Here is a 20172-nt window from a genome sequence, read left to right as displayed (position 1 = left end):
GCTGACCTGGGGAGCAGAGATGGGAAAGGCCAGGGAAGAGACCATGCGATGGCTTTAGGAGCCATCGCAGAGGTCGTCAAGGTGATCTGGAGTAGCCAGCCGAGCGATGTCCTCAGCAGGGCCCTGCACCTTCCCACCTCTGTCCCTGCGCTCAGGCTGGAACTCCCTCCCCGGCTCCGGAGGCCCTGACACAGGCAGCCTTTCCGGATCCGGGCGGGGGTCTCTCTCTGGAGAACTCCTGGATGCCTTTGCTGGGCCCTGTCTCTTATGTCTGATGCCAGGCTCCCTCGCAGCACAGCTACTGGGGACTGGGTCTCCCGAGCGGCCGACACCGGAGGCAGGCTCTCCTTTTCGCTCTGTTCTCCCTGCCAGGACCTGCGCCCCGCCTTCCACAGCCTGGACCACGTGGGCCGGGGAGCTTGCGTGGGGCCCCCTCCCCTCCCAGGCTGTCTCGTTCGGGGCGCCCTGTCTGCACAGCACCCACAGGGGCCCGGTCGGTGTGGCGGTCGGTGTGGCTTCAGATCCGCTTCTGGTTTCCCAGTGCTGCAGTGGGTGGTCTTATTAACAGGGTGCCTGCAGGGGGGCCCCTCCCTGTGGCACCCCTGCAGCGTCACACCAGGGCCCCAGTACTGCTCACTCCAATGACTCCTCTTGAGCTGCTGGGCCAGATGAAATGGGAACCCCAAGTAGCAGATAAGTGGGTATCCAGCTGCTCAAGCTCAGGGGTGCACATCCCCCACTTGCTGTATTTACGCAACCCGCTTCAAACCACGGGGGCCAAATAATAATAAAGAACAGGCAGAAGGCCTTTCAAAATCAAGGCTGGAATCAAACGTGAGGTCTCCCTTTGGTTTTCCCAAGCTGCTGCAGGGGGCGGGGGCAGCTACCATTTTTTAAAATGATTACTGTTACTACTAAGCTGGACCCTCAGAAATGACCTCGATTGATCTTCTTGACAGCCAGGACTAAGGGGAGGCCACTGAGGCATCCAGGGTGCAAAATTTAAGGAGCGATCACTCTCGGGTGCCAGCTCTGCCCTTGCCCTTGCATGACTGGCATCTGGGACGCCAGTGAGGGGGGCTTCCGGTTCCCTCATTTATGAAGGAAGAAGCTGAGCTTCAGAGAAGGGCAGGATCCCCAGGGTAGGACAAGCGAGTACCTGGTGGCTCTCCCCAGGGACGCTGTCTTCGGCCTCCCTCTGCTGGGGGTCCTCTTGGGCGGCTGGGGCAGCGGGTTCGGAGGCTGGTTGGGCACCCTCCGCACCCTCGTCCAGATAGAGCTCATGGACGGTGGCCTGAGGGAGGTTCTTGCTGGGCCCCGAGAAGCTGCAGCTGCTCTGGGAGGCCTCGGCCTCCTCCTCCCCCTCTCCGGGCCCCCGGTCACACAGGTAGCCCTCTGGTTCTTCGAAGTCCAACTCTTCATTTTTCAAATCCTCCGAGCCTTCTGCGTACGCCTCCAACACGGCGGCCAGGGGAACCTCGTAATGTGGGTAGTAGAAAAGGTCGTGCGGGATGACGGAAATCTTGGAGAGGGGTGGGGAGGGTCTGAAGTCCAGGCCTTCTTCGCTGTGACTCCTAAGGGTCTCCAAGCTGACGCTGCTGCTTGGTGGGCTGGAAGGCAACTCTCGGCCAAGCCCCTGGGGGCTTTCGGCCTCCGCTTCTTCCTCGCCAGCCGGGTGACGAAGGGACTTTCGCTTTGCCTTTTCATATACCTCTGGCTTTTTATCCGCTGGTGCATCGTCTAGGGCCAAAGAATAGCCTTGGTCTTCTTGTTTGAGACCCGTGGAAGGCCCGTGGCTGCCAGGCGCCGCTGGGGGCTCGTCTGGCTCTTCGTTTTTGTGGGTAGATTTACTCCTTCTTTTACCCAGTTTCTCAGCGTGTTCTTCCACAACCTCATCCTCAGCAGGTTTTTTCTTGGGAGGTGAAGAAAGCTCATTGAAAGCCTGGCTGGTCGAGGCAAAGTCTACCAGGTCGCTGCTAAGTTTAGAGGCTTTTAATGGTATACATTCAAAATAGTCTTCTTTATCCATAACTTGTACAGTCAGCAACTTAACCTTGATCTCTAAGGACTCGGCCATAACGGTGTCCTCCCCAAGGGGTGAAAGGGGATGACTTTCTTCCCCCTGGCTGGCTGCCCTCTCCAATGTCCCATCCCAGGACGGAGAACTCTGGGATGTCTGAGAATTATTGATCTTACCATCTGCCACGGAAACATCACCTAGGGCCTCGTCAGAGGCTACTTCCAGGATCTTTAGGGCTTCCTCTTTTGGCTTTTCCTCGGCAATCGTGACAGCCAGATCATGTTCATCTTGCTTCGACAACTCCTTTGTTGGTCTCGGACTCCCTTCAAAGCCAAAGTCTGGACTATAGAAAGGGTCTTTACTGCAGGAAGCATCCTTGTATGTGTCAGACTCAAAGTGCACAGTTTTCTTGATTGGCAGGGAGTTGGACCTCCGGCTGTCCTTTCTGGATGATAAGATGGAATATTCTGGAGATGGCTCACTGATGCTGCTGGTCTTACCTGAGACCCCCTGAAGGACCTGGTCAATGACCTGGTGGATGACCTCGGTGGAACTGTCTGACAGCTCATGGCTGGAAACGCCATCCAGATGAGATTCCTTCATGCTCTCAGATTTGTCACAGACAAAGACTTTGGAGGGCGGCGGGTGGCTGGTTTCGTGGTTCATGGTGTAGGCACGCTCCCCGTTTTCAGTGAGGAAGAAGACTGTGCTTTCCTGTTCAGAAGGTGTTTCTTTGATGCGGACAAAGGTGGATTCAATCGGGGCTTCTTTATTTGAATCCACAAAATCCTCCTGCAAAGAAACACAGGGCAACATGAAATCAGAAGAACGTTTAAGTATAACATGTATTCCCCTCCCCCAAAAATAAAAACTGAAGAAGAGCCATTTCAGAACTAACGCCAAGTGTTCTGATTAAGATGTAGATGGTTGAAATGACTATTGCTTCTGCTGAAGCATGAAAACACCAGATAAATTAAAAATATGATTTAAAAAACACTATGGATGCAAAGAAATCTCAATGAACTAAACTCTAGAGAAGGTCAAGCCCTTCCTAAGTGAGCAGAGACTGGCAGCCACTTCATCCCTGGAGGGCACTGCCTAGTCTGGGTATGGGTGGCAGGAGAGCTGACCTACCTGAAATAAGGCAAACCCAGCCAAATCTGTATTGATTGTGTAGGCCGGTAGGAGGTTGAATCTAGAAGGGCCCCAAATGCAAAACCAATTCTCTTTATATGTTAAACCTCCTCCACGGGGACTTCTGTTGAGTTAGAAGCAGCTGTGGGCAGGGCTGCAAAGCAGAGAGTGATCTTGGTGGTATTGCAGTAGTTAGCTCCCAATGCATAGGTGAAGAAAGTGGGTTGATCTTATCCGAATATTACTTGAAACCAGAAAGCTGAAATTTAAAAAAGCTGCAACATATCCCTTATTAACTCCTGAGAAGGCTAAAATGATTAGCTCCTCATTGTAAGTCCCTGCTTCACAAAGGGCTACATTCTCAGAGGAAAAAATGTCATCTACCTTAGTCTCTACTGTTCATTTATACACCAGGTCTGGCATAAAACAAAAAAAATTTCAAGATATCAAGAAGCAGTAGAATGAGCCCCATAATCAAGAGAAACAATAGTCGTTAGAAGTAGATCCAACTAAGACTCAGGGTTAGAACAAGCAAACGAAGACTCTAAAATAACTATTTAACCCACATTACAAGAAATATAAAGGTAGTTCTTTAGGCTGAAAGGAAATGATGACAGATGGAAGCCTGGGTCTGAAGGAGGAAATGAAAAGCAACCGAAATGGTCAATATATGGTCAATACAAAATGCTTTAAAGTTTTCTTAAAAAGCCTCCTGACTGTTTAAAGCCAAAATAATAACAAAGTGTTGGAGATTAAAACATACGTAGAAGTAAATTAAATGACAATGATAGAACAAAAGATTGGAAAGGAAATTAGAATTAAATTATTGCACATATAAAAATATATAAAATTTGCATTTTACTTGAAGTGATATTACAGTAATTCAAGGTAGATGGCAGTTTGTTCAAGACGAGTATTATAATCCCTAGAACAACTACTGAAAAGATAAAAAACAAGGAGATGTGGCTAAAAAGTCGGTAGAAGAGCTAAAATGGAAACCAAAGAATAATTGAATAATCCAAAAAAAGTTATGAAGGACAAAGGAGCATGGTATAGATAGGATCAATGGAAAATAATAATCGAGATGGTAGATTAAATCTCTGTAAATGGATGAAAAACGCACTAATTAAATGATACGTTAATTCTTATCAGAATGGATAAAAAACACGACCCGCCTATATACTGTGTATAAGAGACGTGTTTAAATATTAGCCCATGGATACTGAGAGGAAAAAAATGGAAAAAGATATATCATGCAAACATCATGAGGAAGCTTATAGTAGTATAGCTACATTCTTATCAAAGTACATGGCAAGACAAAAAAAGAAATTGCAAAAAAATAAAACAAGTCATCAGAAAGATACAACAATCCTAAACGTTAATGCATTTACAGCATAGCTTCAATGGAAGACGAAAACTGACAGAACTGAGAAATAAATCCACAGTCATAAGTTGAAGATTTTTAACATTTCTCCCTCATACTAATTGATAAGAAAAGCAGAAAAAAAAATCAGTATGTTTACAGAATATGAGAACAGCATATTAACCAACTCAACTCTTAATTGATATTTAAAGAATGTTAATTCCTTCATTGCATAAGAGACATTCTTTTCAAGTGCATATGGTACATTTAACCAAAATAAGCCATATGTTGGGCCAGAAGACTAGGCATAGTGTCTGTTACACAGATGGCCAGGGCTTAACGGATGTTTATTGAAATGAACTCAATTCAGCTAAATTGTTAAGGAACAGTTCAATGGGTGTCTAGATTATTTGTCATCTGTAGTCCCCTGGGGATGTGAATAAACTGTTCTGCAGTGACACACTGCATTCTGTGACTCAGGATGCCTTTCTCCAGGTATCATACCTTGCTCACGCTCTCATTTCCCTGCCCTAGTCTCTGATCTCATTATTGGGGAGATCCAAGTGTCAGATTTGCTGAATCCTGGCTGTGACCTTGACTTACATATATACCATAAGTTTTAGTTGACTTCAAACTCTGCCTTTGTTTTAAGGGCTTAGGGCTAATAAAAGCTGTGGTACCTAGTATCTCAGAATTTAGTACTGGGCTAGGAAAATTAAAAATATTATTATATGATATTATATATTATATCACATAATATCATGTAATAGTATATAAAACATATTATTATTACAAAATAATAACAATCACCACCATTTGCTGAGCATAGCTATTGTGCCAGACACAGGACTAGGTACTTTACACATATATTTATTCTTCATACAACTCTGAATGCGGGTAATATTTCCATTTTACAGATGACAACTCATACAAACATGTATCAGAGAGATTAAGTAAGCAGCTCGAGGTCCCACAGCTCCAAGCGGCAGAACTGACATCCCAGCCCATGGAATTCCTGCTTCTAAATCACCCTGGGAAGTGATCTGTGGTACAGGGACAGGTGGGAAACACACACACACACACACACACGTAGGGACTGGAATGAAACCACAGCATGAGAGGACCCAGCCTGAGTCTCAGTTTTATATGGGGTCTCTATACCGAGACCCCATATAAGGGATCTAAGAGCCGGAACTTTGGAACCACAGAGACCTGGAGTCACAGAGCTCTGTCCTCGGTGGCTGTGTGACCCTGGAGAGGGCTTTAAGCCTCTGAGCACCTGTATCCTTATCTATAAAATGCGGACCACGATGCTGAGCCACGTCGGACCGTAGGAGTGGCGGTCAGCCCAGAGACACACACAGGGCAGTTACCCTACCACCTCCAGTTGAAACAGCAGCCCCCCGTTCCTTCAGTTAGCATTAGCGCTTATGCTTACTTTTTTCTGTCCATTACTCATAACTACTTGAAATTATAATGTGTTTGCTGGGTATTAACTGTTTTCTCCATTAGAACAAAGCTGCATAGGTTAGGGAACTCATCCACCTAGTTTATTGCTGAGACCCGCCCCCAGCCAGCAGTAGGTGTTCCATAAATTACCTATGAATCTAGTGAAGGGCTTTTGTTATTGTTGTTGCTATTATTACTATTATCATCTTGGGGGTGTGCATGGGTTGGGTGGAGGTTCAACGGAGCCATGACGACCCCTCGAAAAGTCTGATTCTGCTCAAAAAAAACAAACAAACCAACAAAAAGCTGTCACCAAGTACAGTCTGGGATTCCAAAAATAAAAAGGTGTGTTCTGAAAGGTCATGATCTTTTATTATTTTTTTTGCACTCTGATAAAATCCAGTAAATTACTAAAAGGTTCTATCTGGCATCTAAAAACTCATGTAGCCTATCCCTATTACACGTGAGTATCTTTTACAATCTTAATAAAGTTTGGTATGGGAAGAGGTTTGCCAGAAACGTGGCTGTCCAACTTCCCATCTTGCTTTTAAATGTAAGACACGTTGTATACGATTCTGAAACTAACCTGTGGCAAGACAACGCTTAAGGGACTTGAGATAAGTTTTGATATTTATTGCTCATCATATGGAGCAAACCCAGCTTTGTCCGATGGGCAGCTAAGGAAAATGTAGTTTCTGAATGAAAGGTTAGAAAAACAAACATACGGCTTCCAACTCCGGGAAATGTTCTAGAAACTGTGCCACGTAGGTCACGATGGATTGCTCGTCCGGCGTGTCGACCATGATGTCTGTTAAGAGAGACGCAGGCATTAGAAGGGCACCTAAACACGCCATCCTTAAATAGGATCATGGGATGCTCAATGGTGAAGGAGTCCATGGACCATTGAGATTTTTTCTCTTTATTTTACACTTGAGGAAAATCATACACTTGAGGGGAATCATTTGACTGAAGGCTCACACCTGGCTGATGAATAGAGGAGCTGGGATATCGGGATGTAGAATCCAAACCCCTGATTCTCAAGATTGTTCATTATTCTGTCTTAGTCCCTCCACTGTTAGCAGCCAGCTAGCTCCCTGTCAGCTCCATTGGTGAGACTGTTGAACCAGGACCCTTATTCACTGCTGGAGGGAGTCCCAAACTGGCCTAATCCACGTGGAAAGCAATTTAACAGAGATAGCCAAGTGCCTTAAAAAGGTGTGTCCTTTCCAACTCTGTCATTCCACTGATGGGACCTGGTCTCGAAGGCAATAACCCGAGAAGCACACCGATGTTTCTTCAATAAGATGGTCAGTGCGGTGTTATATATAAATATGATTATTTCAGAAACAACCTCAGTGTCCACCAGTAGCAGAAGAGCTAACTAAATCTTGGTATGCCCACGAGATGGGCCATTCTGCAGCCAATAAAAATATCTAATGATGACATTACAGCAACATGCAAAATATCTATGTCATAATTATAACATTAAATCTTTAAAAAAAGTAAGAGACAAAACTATACATACACCAAATGATCCCAAATGTAAAAAATTTGTAATTAGATGCACAGGAAAATACTGGAAAAATGATCTCAGTGGTAGGAATAGAGGAGATATAAAAACGTCTTCATTGGATTTTTCTGGATTTTCCAAATTTTCTACCTGGACGGCATGTATTACACACATAATAAAAATTCTTAACCAGGAAGAAAGAGGGAGACCCATGCTACCTTCAGGTTCCAGCAGCCTGGGAATGTGAAGGGCGTCGTGTGCGATGCTGAAAGCCTTCTCCAGGTTCTCCCTCATGGAGTCCTGCAGGGCCTGCTTCATGTCCACCAGGCTGGGGTCAATGGCCTTGATGACAGCCAGGAAAGCCAGCCCGCTCCTCCAGCTGCCCGCGAAGTCCTGCACCGCCACGCCATACCTGAGGAAAAGCAGCAGGGGCGGCCACAGTGCCGCTCGGTAACGATACTCGGTGACAAGGACGTCTGTGGGGAGCAGCCTCGCGGGCCTCCGAGGGGGGCCGGGGCTGCTGACCTCGCAGGGTGCGGACACCCTGGGCCCTGAGACCGAGGAGAGCTACACGGAACCGTCATATTTCCATTTCTGGACAGACAGAAGAGGAAGGTATGCATTGTACAAGGAGGCAAAATAGGATCCTGTCTTCCCTAATTCCCAGATATAGAAAGGAGCAATTTTTCACACTGTTCGTCTTATCAGTGATACTCAGAACATAGCAAACAAGGATGTGCCGTGCAATGCAATGGAGCCAGGAAGACCTGGGTTCGCACCCGGCTGCCACTCTGGACTCTGGCCCTGTGGCCTTGGGCAAGTCACGCACCCGTCTACGTCTCAAACTCCTCAACGACACAACAGGGATCCTCGTGCTGGGACCTCGCGGCGGCTGTTATGGAGAAGTATTAGGTTGAACCCAGGAGAACGACTAATGTCCAACGTAGACAGCGCTGACGCTGGCGTAGGGCTAGTAATTCAGCCGCAGACCTGATCCGGATCTCACGTTTCATTTTCACGGGGTGGGAGGGTGTATGGTACCGGGATGTTTTATCACAAGTACAGAATCCTGCAGCCACCATCACAACAGACAGACAGAACTGTTGCAGCACCCCAAAGACACCTCCTCTTCCTTGGTGACCCTCACTCCCGGCAACGAGCTCTTTTGGTTGATTTCTCTTAAACAATGCATGATGACCCTTCAGGTTAATCGATTCTATCGGGCTCCACCCCTCAGTCAGAACTCCAAAGATCCGGCCTCTCTTCCATCTTTCATTCTCATATACTAGGGAGAAGGGATCTGATTTTTCCTAAGTGCTTTTCATGCGCTGGTACCGTGCCAGGCACTTTTGCGGGGTTTATATCATTGCCTCCCGACCATCCCGTAAGGCAGCGAATGGTAAGTTATGTGGCCGGTGGGGAAAGTGAGTCCCTAGGATCTCACCCAGTCTGTATGTGGCAGAACTGAGGTGGCCCTGAGTTTGTGTGGCTCTCACCACCGACGGCCTGGCTTTCTACCCAGGGGCTGTCGGCCACTGCCGGTAAGGGGCCCGGGACCAAATGCTGAAAGGCCTCGTCCGCTGGCACAGGCTCAAACAGGCGGCCAGAAACTTCGCTGCAGCTCAACCATCTGCTAGAGAAAGGCCTGACTCTAATATGTCACAGCCTTTATTATTATTCGTTTTTAAGTAGGTACAGGCTAAAAGAAACCCTGACCCTTCATGATAAATATGTATATGTCACTAGCATCCGAGAGACAGCCGCGCTGGGGGGTTCCACATGGTGGCAGCCCCTTCGATTTTTATTCAGATCCCCTCATTGGCTTTCTGCAAACCAAACATTCTGGGAACACAGTTTTCTATGCCCGAACACTGAAAAGTGTAGTGTCCCCTCTCCTGATAGTCTATGCGAAGCGACAGGCACATAACCGGCACGTGACTCAGCAAGTGTTAAGGCCCCTTTGCTTCGCCTCCTCCCTCCTCCTGGCGACGGGATGGGGCTGCGGGGAGAGGGCGCTGTGCCTTACTTCCTCGTTCTCCTCTGCACCCACGCCAGCAGGGTCCTGATGGCCCTCCTCTGGTCTTTCACAGACACTGCCGCGCTCGGCTCTGCGGTGGGAGTCGGGGGGAAGGAGGAGTCTGAGTCTGTGCCTCCCGAGCCGGGTGACAGGCTGGAAGACGGAGAGTTTCTGCTGAGGTTGCCCGTGAGCTCCTTAATCTGGAAAACAAAACAAAACGGCATTTCAGATCCCAGAGGCAGACCCATCTGACCCAAGGCCACATGGACCGCGACTGGACGGACCAACTCATGTAGAATTGGTTCTGTAGATAGGGAGAATCCGCTTTCCCATGGCTGTGTGTCAGGGGACCGGGCAGTGCCCATGATGCCCTGACTGCTTTATGCGGCTTGACACTTCGCAGGGAAGGTCATCTCTTCCAGGAGTCTCTCCAGCTCTGGCCAGACGAGGTCTTCAGGACCCGATCGCACCTACCCTTCCCCTCTCCATATCTCTCCCAGAATGCATCGCACTGTTCAAGCCCCACTGCCTACGCTCATCCTGGTCCTGCTGCCCGGATGTCACACCCTTCCATCGCTGAATTCCTGGCTACTCAAAATGTAGCTCCTCTCATGGGGCACTTGTGAGAAATGCAGAAGCCCAGGCCCCGCCCCAGACCTACTGGAATCAGAATCTGCATTTCAGTACCACCCCAGGCGATTCGGATGCATGGTCAAGTCCGAGAAGCACTGCTGTAGTGCGCTCCTACTCATCCTTCAAAACCCAGCTCTGGCGTCACTTCCTGCAGGAAGTTCTCCAAACTCCCCTCATGCCCAGAGGGAGCTGCCTTCTTGGTGCTGTTACGACACTCTGCTCACACCTGGATCATGGCCTGTGCCAGAGTTCTGTAACATGGGACTGACTGGTCTGTGACCCCAGAGAGTCACGAGCACAGGCCTTGGTATGGCCAGAACCTGGCACAGGGGAGAAACTCAGCAGACATTTGCTAAATGAATGAATGAAGATTTGGGGTGGATTTCAGGCCTTGACTTTGTACACATTCCAGCATCTATCAGGGACTTTAACAATAAACATCAGTGACTGAAGCCTGTCTGTAACCGTCCAGTCGACCAAGGGCTTTCCCACATGGCATCTCTTGGTGCTCACTGCACATTCTGCACAGATGTAGGAGCTGAGGCTCAGAGATCCTTTGGTTTTTTAAGTTCAAGGCTCTCATAGGACTGGATCTGTTGTGTCTGAATCTCGTTTGTGCTCATTCTTCTCTGAAACACAAGCACTGAGCCCTAAACCCTGGCAGATCATGACCACAAAGGCCATTTTCACTCTTGGCAATGAAATAATGAGACGCAATGTTCTATTTCGAAAGAAGGGGGTTTTAGAGGATGAATGTCAGCTCACTCCCTCTTATTCAAGGAAAATAACTGAAAATAAAAATGCAATTTTAAATGCCACCTTCATACGCCAGCCACAGATCCTATCCTTCCTCTGTAAAATTTGTATTTCTAAATAGAGGCTGAAGTTGCTAAGGATGGAAAAAGAAGGTCTCACCTGTCACATGTGCCTCTTCCCAGAGCTATCTTTTGTACAGGCTTTTCAATCGTCTCTAGAGAACATGAATCGTTTTAGGAAAGTAACTCTACCAAGTTCAATTTTTCGTGGAAGTATTTCCCCAGTTCTGGTGACACTTAAGAATAAAATAATTTTTCCAAGTAAACATTGAACTCTTTAAGTCCCGAGAGGATGGATAGACTCTTCTGGAGAATAGAGCTCCCACCATGTTTTAAATCACAGAGACTCAAATCTCTAGCATCCGGAGTCCTCACGTTTTTTTTTCACAAAACAGAAAAGTCAGAATCGGTCAGAAACTAAATCTCACTGTTTCCCTCGATCTGGCCCCAGTCTGTTCTGCTGGCCCTCAGCAGACGCCAGGAGACCGTTACCGTGTCACAGAAAGGAAGTGATTTTACCTGGAAAAAGAGGATTATGTTCCATATCAGCCCAAGAACCAAGGAGGGGTTGCCATCTGCTATTTCCGCGGCGTCGATGCTAACCAGCTTCACCTGCAGAGATGCAATTTACGAGCTTAATGAGGGTAGTCGAGTAGGTTGGAACAGCTCGTTTTCTGATGCCCTCATGGGCCTGTTCCTCTTTCTTACCTGTGCCGGCCAGTGTTGCCCAAAGCCACCTCTCGGGGGCTCTTAGTATGCAAAAGTGTTTTTAATAAGCACATACATAGCACCTACCACACAGACACTGGGCTGAGCTCCCTACAAGTACTAACTCAGTCTGTCCTCACAACAATCCACAGTGTCAGTACTTCTAGCAGGTGTATAATTCAGGTGAGGACGTGCCAGAGGAGTCAAAGGTAACATGACCAGAGTGACACGCTAGTCGGGTCTTAGGCGTTCTTTTCCAAAGACAGGTTATACGTGCCTACCAGGTCGGTCTGCACGCTGCACTAACATCACCGAACCTGCAGATTTAACACGTCTTTGGACAAACACAGAGCACCGATGCCTGGACCGTGATGAGAAAGATAATTATCCATTGCCGATAAGAAATGCCATGAAGGGAGAAGGCTGATACCCAGAGTTTCTGCCTCATTACAAAATATCCCACTGATTGGTTAAAATGTGCCTATTTGAGAAACCTCCTTAGGAGATTATCTGCTCATTTAACTAGGTTCTGACCACAGGATGATGCTCTGAGCAAATCCCTAAGGCGCTAGCTCTCAAAGTGTGGTCCCTGGATTGATCTCCTGGGAACTCTTTAGAAAGGTGAATTCTCCCCCAGACCTACTACATCAGCAACTCTGGGAGTGGGGCCATAATCTGCATTTTAAGAAGCACTCAGGTTTGAGGACCATTGCCCTAAGTCATTTTATTCTGCAAACAAAATCTGAGCACAGAGATCTGGGGTCTGCAAACTTCTATAAAGGGACAGAGAGTAAATATTTAAGACTTTGCAGGCCACAGCTGTCTGAGCCACATTTTCTTCTTCTTTGTTCTTTACAACCATTTACAAATATAAAATTCATTCTTCAGGGAGGAGAGGAGAAACACAGTTAGTTACAGCAAGCTTTCAAATTCACCCTGCAGAATCGGGCAGGGAGACTTGAGAAAGAAAACTGCAGGCCTCACACGAACACCCGCCTCTCCCTCTCCGTCAGGGCTTTTAAAAATGTTCGACGCTGGTCTCTGATCCTATCGGTTCTTTGGGGATTTCTGACAACAGAAATCAGCAGAGCCTGGGCTTTCCTAATGGAGGGAGAGAGCGACAGGAGTTCCCTGGCTCGGAGTGTTTTGCAGGCTGATGCCAAGAGCATAATTCAGACAGCAGAGCTCATCGCAGGCAGGCTGGAGCCAGGAAGGAAGCTGTCAATACTGTGAATGACATGGCCAATCAAATTCAGGTCCAATATTCTGTCCACGTTCATCATAGCCACATGTCCCGGTGATGAATCACCTGTGACGCGTGCCCTGCTGGCCTCTGCTCTGACAGCCCCTCTGTCACTGTAGCTCACTGGACACATCCCAGCGCGGGGAATTGGAGCGGTTAGCCAAGCCGATCGCCCCTGGAGGGGAAGCCCAGCACAGCTCCCTGAGCTGAGGTTCACGGAAAGCGTCCCGAAGTGAGAGAATATGACAGAGCTGCCTTGTAGATGCAATGAGCAGGATGCTGCACTGTCCCGGGAGAGGAGAGGGACAGAGCACCTGGCTGAGGGAAGGCGGTGACTGCAGGTGCTCCTGGGCGCCAGGGAGCAGGTATTCCCGAAGACCCTGCCTTGGGTGCCCAGCCACTGTGGGGTTCTCCACGGCGAACAGACAATGAAACAGCCAGACATCAGCCAGAAGCTTTGGGGTCACTGTTCTCCTCCTCCTCTTGCTCCTAACTCAGTTGTTTTTGTCACACTGATGGCGAGTGGACCAAGTGGCTTAGGGGAGTGGTTCCTTCTCCCCCTCTGGCTGCCACATCGAGCATGGGGCAGTGATAATGGTCATCGCAGTAATATCTGTGGAGCCTGACTTCCTGCCTAGTGGTTTTCACAGGTTAGTTCATTTAATGCTCACGACATATCCATTTCACAGATGAGGAAGCTGAGGCTCAGAGGTGGGAGGTCACAGCATTGGTCCTGTGGGGTAGCCAGGCTCTGCAGATGGAGGGAACGCTATGCTGGGACGCGCATGGCCGGCCGTACCTAACAGCACCTGAATCCTGGAGCAAACGAGACCTGGACTGCTGCCCCTCCTGGCACTTGCTTGGCAGTGATCACCTAGTTCTGGGCACTTCTTTGGCTCAGCACAGCAACTATGGTCCATCCACCCTCGAACTGGGACAGAGGACATGAAGGGACCAGCAGGGAGTGGGACAGAGACTGCATCTGAAACTCCTGTTTCCCATTTAAAGCATACAATTCGGTGGTTTTTAGTGTATTCACAGATATGCACAAGCGTCACCTCAGTCAATGTTAGAACCTTTTTATTACCTCACGAAGAGACGCCAGACTCTGTAGCTATCACTGCCCCCGACCCCCCACCTCCACAACCCTAAACCACCACTAATCTACTGTCAGGCTCTAGAGATCTCCTCATCCTGGACATCTCACAGGAAAAGAACCATAGAATAAATGGTCCCTCGTGTCGGCATCTCTGACAATGTTGGCGAGGCTTATCGTGTTGTAGGCTGTACTTCCTCCTTTTTAATGGCTGAATAACATTCCATTTTATAAACATACTGCATGCGGATTATCCATCTGGGTGGCTTCTACCCTTTGGCTGTTACAAACGACACTGCTAGGAACCATTTTATCCTTTTTGGCCACCGCCATCTGAAGTCCTTCCTACGTGTGGAGCTTCCGCCGCATATGGGAGGCAGAGCCCAGCTCCCTCTTCAAAACCCCAAAGTGCTCCCCCCCGCCGGCCCCCGCAGCTGAGACGTGGGTGGGGACCCAGGCTTGGCAGCCCAGACCATTGAATCTAAACGGGTGATACTGAGTTCATTCCAGGGGCTGTGGGTGTGGACAGGGGTGTCCTTCTCTCAGAGGCAGTGGGGACAGTGTAGTGGTGGCTATGCCCACATGGGTCCTTGGATTAGGAGTGTGGGGTGCTCTGTGGTGATCCTGGCATCTCTGGGTTCCAACCCCGATTCCCAGCTTTTAAGTCACCCTGTGTGCTACTCAGCATCCTTTCAACAGATCCTTTTTCTGCTTAAATCGGCCAATCTCAGCTTCTGTTGCTTACCACCAAGACCCCCCAATGAATCGCATTTTACAGCGAAGTTTTACCGTACGTGCCGACGCGCCAGGCAAGCTGCCGCGTATTCACCCAGATTGACTGGTGAAGCTTAACGCAAGGGGCGAGCTGGACATCTCACCCCTCTGGGGCCATCCATTCCTATTTCTGAAGGACATGAAGCAGAGTTCAAAACACAGGAAAAGCTGATTTAAGCCTAGAAAGTGATGGCAAAGAGTAATTTTCCCTGACTCATTTAACCGCCTTCTCTGCTTTGCTTCTCCCATATTCTGAGTTCGAAGAGAAAGTCTCACACTCTGACTCATCAGATCCTAAGATCTGACAGCCAGTCAACTGTCCTGCCTTTCTCACGACTGGGTGTCCACTGGAGTTTTTTGTCCTGATGGAGACGGAAGGTGGGACAGCTGAGCGACTTGCGTTAAGTTTAAACTTAGTTTAATTTGACCATTTTAGCAGGGTCCTCTTCACTCGCTTGTCTTGTGGCCAGCACTGAACTTCAAAGGACACCTTTTTCGTCACAGGAGAGGCCTGTGTGAACGAGATGTGTGCTTCAAATACTTACATTGCTATCTTCCAAAAACTTGAGTGCTTTCGCTATGTTGTTCAACCGAAAAATACGGTGGGACGAGGATTTGTACTCATGCAGCTGTGACATAAAACAGAGCAAAACAAGAAGTTAACCCGACACAGGCCCTCAGACTCCCCGGGGTGCCGTGGGCTGGCTTATCTTCTTCTCCATTTTCACATTAATCTCAAGAGAAAGGGGTTCACAGCTGAAACCCACCCCTTATTTACGGTTCCCGGGACTTCACTCAGTTGAGCTGGTGAACGGGGGACCCAGGGGTTAAACAAGGGACAGATTTGTCAGGTTTTTCTCTCTGACCCAGCTCCTGGCGTTTGATAGTCCTCCCTCCCCTAGAGCCCTCAGTGACATGTTCTCCTCGCTGTGCCGATGGTTTCTGTCAGGGCAGGGAGCCTCGGCTGGGAGCATCACCGCACAGCTGCTAAATCATCTGTCAGGGCCCTCCCTGGGGCAGCAGACGCTCCTGCTGTGCAAAAGCTCTGTGAACAGTCAGCCCAGAAAGAGAGAGAGAGATGGACAGACACAGACAGGCAGAGAGACAGACACAGAGAGGGATAGAGATATTAAAACAGACAGAGGAAGAGAGAGACAGAGAGACAGAGAGAGACAAAGAGAGAGATAGAGATATTAAAACAGACAGAGGAAGAGAGACAGACAGACAGAGAGACAGACCCAGAGAGGGACAGAGATATTAAGACAGACAGAGAGACAGACAGACAGACAAAGAGAGGGTAGAGCGGGATGTGCTTGCAGAAGCTAAACCCTGACACTAGCAGCTGTACACACTGGGGGCACCATCAGGATGAACATCCTGAACTGAAGCTCATGGTACCCCTCTGGGTGGGTGGTTTACATCACACAGTGAACCAGTGGGTGTCAGTCCCACCTGGTGTGAGCTGCTGGCCAAGCTCATGGGTCACTCAGGCAAGTCGGACAACTGCCTCCAGAGCAGGCTTTCTCAACAGTGACACGGCTGGCATTTTGGCCAGGTCACTGCACTGCCCAGGGGACATTTGGCAATGTCTAGAGATATGTTTGGGTGTCACACCTGGAGGTACTACTGGCATCCAGTGGGTAGAGACCAAGGACGCTGTTGAACATCCTGCAGTGCACAGGACAGTCCTCACCACAACCAACTACCCGACCCGAAATGTCAACAGTGCCGAGGCTGAGAAGCCCTGCTCTGCGGGAGGACAAGCTGAGCACCACAGACACATGCCACGTGACGAGGTTTGGCCAAGATCCAAGTGAAACGAACCTCGAGATCAACTGGTTCAATTCGATTTCCATCATACTTATAAGAAGTTTCTAGAAGCCACCAGAGTTCTAGTTTAGCCTCAGGAGGGATGATAGAATGTGGCTGTGCAGCGCTTTCTCCCGCACCTTCCCGATTCTTAGCTACCTTCTGGTTAATATAATGGCCGGCCCGCTAAACTCTAATGTTCTAGTTGCCACGTTTAGCCTAACAGACTCACAGAAAACACTGCTCATGGATCCATTTACTTCCTAGAGCATATTTTCTAAAAAAAACAAAAAACAAAAAAAAATACTGCTTAGTTACACCTGATTATATCAGTCTCAGCCACTGAGAAAGGAATGTCACCCTTCAAAGTTTCTCGTCACAGGACTTACGCGCAGCCAGGTATGTACACACACACATAGTTCCTATTGAAAGGAAGCCATCAGCATGGTTTTTCTCTGTGTTTGACTTCTTCCTGACCCTTCTGTGATGTACGTACCAGATTCTTCCCCGACAGGACTTCTAACAGAGCCATTAGGATTTTGCCATCTTGTATATCGATGAATAAATCATTAACTTCTAGAGGCGGGTTGCACTGTGGAAGGAGAAAGAAACCAGCTGATTAGCAACCAGCCGGTCAGCGACCTGCGTAACATACAGAACCACGTCAGAGCTGCAGGTGTCACAGCAAGGTTCATCCAGAGCCCAACGACCCCTGCGGGTGATGCCCAGGCAGCGGGTGCACTGGGGAGCTGTGGAGGACATAGTGTCCTAGGCCCCGTCGAACAAATGACCCTTCTCACCTGAGATCTCAGATCCCAGAACCACATTACATCCGTGTGTCTCCTTGAGGGCAGAAAGAAACAGCGCACCTTGGTTGCAGCCTTCCATAGGCTAAAATCGGTCTAGAAATAGGGCTCACTGGTGCAAGCCCTTTGCGTCAGACTTGGGGACACTGAGGCTCAAAGAGGCTGGGTGACAAGCTCAGTGTTTGGATGAGTCGGCTCTTTGGTACAGTCCCATGTCCCCAACAGGACACACTGGCTGACCACAAGCACAGCGTGGATTCACACCGTGATGGCGTGACCCTGGGCCAGTTACCCCTGGGCCTGGGTCCAGGGGTCGGCAGGGCTCCCCCACTGCAACACTGCTCAGTCTCCAGGTGTGCACCTTCCTGAGGTGCCAGCTGTCGCTTCGTCAACATTTAGTCCAACTGTGGAGAAGAGGCACCCTTGGCAGAGGAAGCCGGAAAGGTGACCCGTTGGTGCAAGTTGGCTGGGAGAGAACAGAGTGGGATGGGCACACGGCTGGCCTGCCGAATGCTGGGTGGTGGGCTGAGGGGGAGAGAATCTTTTCTTCTACCTCCAAGATTGTAGATCTATCAGGAACTCAAATCAGAGGCTGACTTACATGTATATGTTGACATATATTTATATGTTTAAGTACAAATTAATACAGATTCATTACGACAGCTCACACTAGTTAAAATCGTACAAAAAAAGTGAATCAATGGAACGTTACTGCCTCTTTTCCCCCAAAAGTCCACGCTTCCTGAGATAAACTACCGATATTTCAAGATGCACTTTTCACCTGCGCCACTGAGAAGCAAAGGGGTTAGACACATTTGAGTTCAGATCCAGGCTCTACCCTCAACAGACTTGGCCTTGGGCATTTTCCTTAACCTCCCTGAGTTTGAGTGTCCTTGGCTCTAAGGTCCGGTTAGGAATCTGACCCACCTCAGAAGATGGGAGCTAAACTGAATTGAGATCATGCACGTAAAGTACCTGGCATAGCACTTGCCTTCCCAGATTAATGCCACCCGTTAAGCCAGTTTACTATTAAGTGGATTCTTTCCTGCAGAGCCTTAGGGTGCCCTCTGGAGTTGGGCATTTCATCCAGGGGGTGTATGCCTCATGGCTGTAAAGCTGAAAGGAGGTGTCTTGAGCTGGTGGCTCTCCACGGGGGATGGCCCCCGAAGCGTCCTCTCTCCGCCTCACTTCCTGCTCTTCCTGGGCTCCCTGGGTCAGTAAATGGCACCCTCAGCCCCAATCCACCCAGGTTCTTTCCACTCCCTGGGGAAAAGGCAACTTTCCACCCAGGACCTGGATGGGAAGAGCTGGAAGCACCCCAGGTTTCCTCTCTGAACCTGGCCCTGGAGAGCTCAGCCGCCTAGGGGGGCTGACACTGGGCCATGTCCACCAAGTTTGGCTGGACGTGGCCTGGAGCCCACGGGGTCAGCTGCAACTCATCAGTCAGAGGCTCCAGCGCAGGGACCTGCAAACTGGGCTTCGCAGACCCCTGGGCTTCAGCAGAGCAACTTCAGGGTGGCCCATGGGGCCGAGGGATGTCAGATAAAGGGCTGATCCACTGAACCTCCTTCGTCACTGAGGCCTTTGTTTAGGGTTCCAGGTAAGACTTTGCCTGAAGAAAGGTTTCTATTGACTAAAGCTTGATAATAAGTCCTTTCGTGCAGTATGGTTAGGACTCACTGCAGCAGGATGTAGGGGAATGGGGTCTAGAAATGTGGGTTTTAAATAGGCCCCACCCCAGCACGAATTCCGTTTACCTTTCGGGATAGGGGCCTGGGGTAACAGCAGAACAGTTAGGCTGGGTGCTCTTGGCTCCTGCGTACAATGAAAGGGGGTGTTCACAGAGGAGGCAGAATTAATAGCGGGGGTGGGGGTGGCAGAGCTAGCCGGGGACCCAGATAAGGAGAGCCTGGCGGGGCCGAGGCCCAGGCCCTCTTTTTCTCAGAGAAGGGCCCCCTCCCGGGACAGCCTCAGAAGGCCCGTGTTTTCTTTCTTTAGCGAGAAAGACGGCATTTCCTTAGCTCTTGCACGAGCCTCCCTGAGCCCCGGAGAGTCAAAATACAGGACGATCCTACCCACAGGTGCACAGAAAAGGGCTCTGCTTCAAGGGCCACAGGGACCGACTCTGAACCAAAAGGCAAATTGTATTTTCTTTGCCAAGTCCCACAGCTCCTGGGGCACATTCCAGGCCGAGCACGAGGGCATCAGGTTACGGATGGAGACTCTTATCCCTGCTTAATGCAGGGGCAGGAGGCAGAAATCATGAGACCCGAACAAAACACCCCGACGGAGGGACCAACAGAACTTCCAGTCGCCAGCCCCGACCGCGGCCAAGCCTGCCGTTGGACTTGAACCTAGAGCACTGTTTCCACTGACAGTGTCTGTTGCAGCGGCGGCACTCGGGGCTGGGGGTGGGGAAGTGGGGGCCTTGGCCGCACTCCATCCTGCGAGATGGCAGGAGGAGAAATTGAAACCGCTCCAGTGAAAACACTCCAGGGGCCCCAGACCGTTCCGTGGGCTTCATGAGACTGGTATGGCCGGGTAAACAGCCCCCCCAGGGCTTTCTTCATGATGTAACTCCTTCGGTAAATTAAGGAATTCTTCCAGAAGCCAGAGCCTCAGTAAATATTTCTGACAGCCTTCAAATTGCAGTTAAGCCCGATTCCCGGAGGAGTTCCAGAGTTTCCTTTACATGAAAGGTTGTTCTTGAAAGTCTCGAGGTTGGAAACGTGGCCGTTAATTTTGCCCCGTTTATTAGGCATCAGATTCAGGTGCTGTCTGATTTATCTGCAGAG

At 49.3% G+C, this 20172-nt stretch overlaps 1 protein-coding gene across 1 annotated transcript in view; it reads right to left on the bottom strand.

Annotated features, from left to right (window-relative positions):
• Nucleotides 1–20172, bottom strand: part of CLMN (calmin) — a 40933-nt gene that overhangs the window by 15355 nt on the left and 5406 nt on the right. The window contains exons 3-9 of the mRNA XM_023522951.1: nucleotides 17068–17163; nucleotides 15308–15391; nucleotides 11461–11553; nucleotides 9503–9693; nucleotides 7695–7888; nucleotides 6692–6774; nucleotides 1160–2812 (exon numbers count right to left, since the gene is read on the bottom strand). Of these exons, the coding sequence (XP_023378719.1) occupies nucleotides 1160–2812; nucleotides 6692–6774; nucleotides 7695–7888; nucleotides 9503–9693; nucleotides 11461–11553; nucleotides 15308–15391; nucleotides 17068–17163 (2394 nt within the window). The remainder of the gene's footprint in view (nucleotides 1–1159; nucleotides 2813–6691; nucleotides 6775–7694; nucleotides 7889–9502; nucleotides 9694–11460; nucleotides 11554–15307; nucleotides 15392–17067; nucleotides 17164–20172) is intronic.

The sequence above is a fragment of the Pteropus vampyrus genome, unplaced genomic scaffold (assembly GCF_000151845.1).
Source record: "Pteropus vampyrus isolate Shadow unplaced genomic scaffold, Pvam_2.0 Scaffold367, whole genome shotgun sequence".
In the NCBI taxonomy this organism is placed as follows: Eukaryota; Metazoa; Chordata; class Mammalia; order Chiroptera; family Pteropodidae; genus Pteropus; species Pteropus vampyrus.
This window is presented reverse-complemented; position numbering and strand designations above follow the sequence as displayed.